The 1,740-nt window shown below is 50.6% G+C and overlaps 1 protein-coding gene across 2 annotated transcripts; it reads right to left on the bottom strand.

Moving 5' to 3' along the window:
• Positions 1-671: 671 nt before the first annotated feature.
• Positions 672-1,525, bottom strand: LOC124653920 (phytosulfokines 2-like). 2 transcript variants are annotated; one of them, XM_047192978.1, is made up of 3 exons: positions 1,296-1,525; positions 945-1,188; positions 672-900 (listed from the first exon to the last, which is right to left on the bottom strand). In XM_047192978.1, exons 1-2 carry the CDS (start codon positions 1,420-1,422, stop codon positions 950-952), a joined length of 366 nt encoding a protein of 121 aa, XP_047048934.1. In that variant the 5' UTR covers positions 1,423-1,525; the 3' UTR covers positions 672-900; positions 945-949. The 2 variants fall into 2 exon arrangements, with proteins under 2 accessions (XP_047048934.1, XP_047048933.1); XM_047192977.1 differs by having other exon boundaries at positions 672-1,188.
• Between the last annotated feature and the right edge of the window lie 215 nt (positions 1,526-1,740).

Below are 1,740 nucleotides of genomic sequence, written 5' to 3'. Positions count from 1 at the left end.
CCAGATTTATCAAAGCCAACTGTAGCTGCCCAGCCCGGTGTTGACTTTTGCTCGTACAAAGCTGTGGCCGCCCTTCCTTCGATCGCCCACCTCCATGCATGCCCATCATTTGGAATCTTGCAGAGCAGATACGATCGATCGATGAGCTTGTAGTAGTATTCTTAATGGATCGATTTGACAGATCGATCAAGTCTTGAGAAAACAACTCGTTGTTCTCTTGGACTTGGGGACGACAGGGTAGAGGAAAACAGTATTCTACTTGCTTGGAGGCTTGGACGGCATGGATTCAGAGGTTTCAGACAGGGGTCGTCACGGTCTCGCAGGCAGACAGAGGTAGACGACAGACAGATATACGGGCAGGCAGGCAGGCCGACAGACATGCAGCACAAAACAAATGCAAGTGCGTCTGCATCTATACAAGTATATGTACTCTTTTAATATAGTCAGCACAAGTACGGATACGCGCTTGTTCGTTCATTCACAGCTTCACATCAATCATCATGCCAAGCCACTAACCAGAGGACTGAAGTACTAATCAATCCTAAACTAGCCAGGAAATTAACCAGTCTAGCGTTGCTAGATAGAGATGTAGTAGATGTTCACCACCTTCAGTTCACCATCCGAAGTCTGAACTGTAGCAAGCTTGGTAGCAAAAAATGAGACAAAGATACTTGAAGAAGAAGACGGCCATACCATTTAGTACTTATATTACTAGCAGACTACTAACTACTATTAGTGATGTACAACCCGACGATCGATGCGGAAACAGACTCACATCACATACGAATATGTTCCTAGATGAACGGGCCACGGTCCACGGCACGGACGTACATGGCCAAAACAACAGGTAGTAGATAAGATATGATTAAAATCACGATCATCTCGTCAGACGATTCCTCGTGTCAACTTGATGCCCAGCATCCACAGCTCCAAGGAAGCGCTTGCCTGCTCATGGCCTGCCCTTGCGCTGCGTGTAGATGTAGTCGAGGTGCGCGTCGTGGAGCAGCCTCCTCTGCATGCACTCCTCGCCGTTGATCCCCTCCTCGCACGCTGCCTCCTCCGCCTCGACATCCTCCGTCATCTCCAGGACAGCCTCTTCGCCATTGCCGACCTTGATACCTTCCGCAGGAAGCACTGCTAGCCCGTCTGACGTAGCGCCGGCCGCCTTGACGTCGATGACGCCCATGTCTGCAGAAATACAGCTCCATCAGTTCACATGGGCAGGTAATCGGATTTAGAAGTCGAAGATTATGTAATAACACAAGTGAAGAAAGCATAGGTGGTGGTGGTGCTACCTTGGAGAGGAGCAGTACTGGCAGGGAAGAGGCGAGCGGCGGCCGCGCAGTGGGAGAAGCAGAGGAGGAGAAGCAGGGCAAGAGCAGCGAGCGGCGGCGCCGACGAGGTACAGCAGCGTCTCGTCATCCTTATCGATTTTCTCGCTTCAACTACGCCGAGCTGTCGAAGGAGAAGAACTGTACGAAGCTTGGAGAAATAGTGTGGTAGTGGCTTGGGGAGCTAGCGAATGGGTGCGAGTGTTGGTGTTCGCGGTGGCGAGGAGGAGCTATTTATAACCCAGCAAGTGGTGTCGTGAGTTCGCAACTTGCAAACCACGGTGAGGGACAAACAAGAGCTAGTAGAACACGGGCACGGGTTGGGTTGATGTACACGGCGATATTTTAGGAGTTTAATTTGAGATGGAACGGACATGCACACGCACTCACATTATCACATGTGTATAAC

Source organism: Lolium rigidum, chromosome 5 (genome assembly GCF_022539505.1).
Source record: "Lolium rigidum isolate FL_2022 chromosome 5, APGP_CSIRO_Lrig_0.1, whole genome shotgun sequence".
Lineage (NCBI taxonomy): Eukaryota > Viridiplantae > Streptophyta > Magnoliopsida > Poales > Poaceae > Lolium > Lolium rigidum.
The sequence above is the reverse complement of the archived record's forward strand: the minus strand, read 5'-3'. Positions and strand labels throughout refer to the sequence as shown.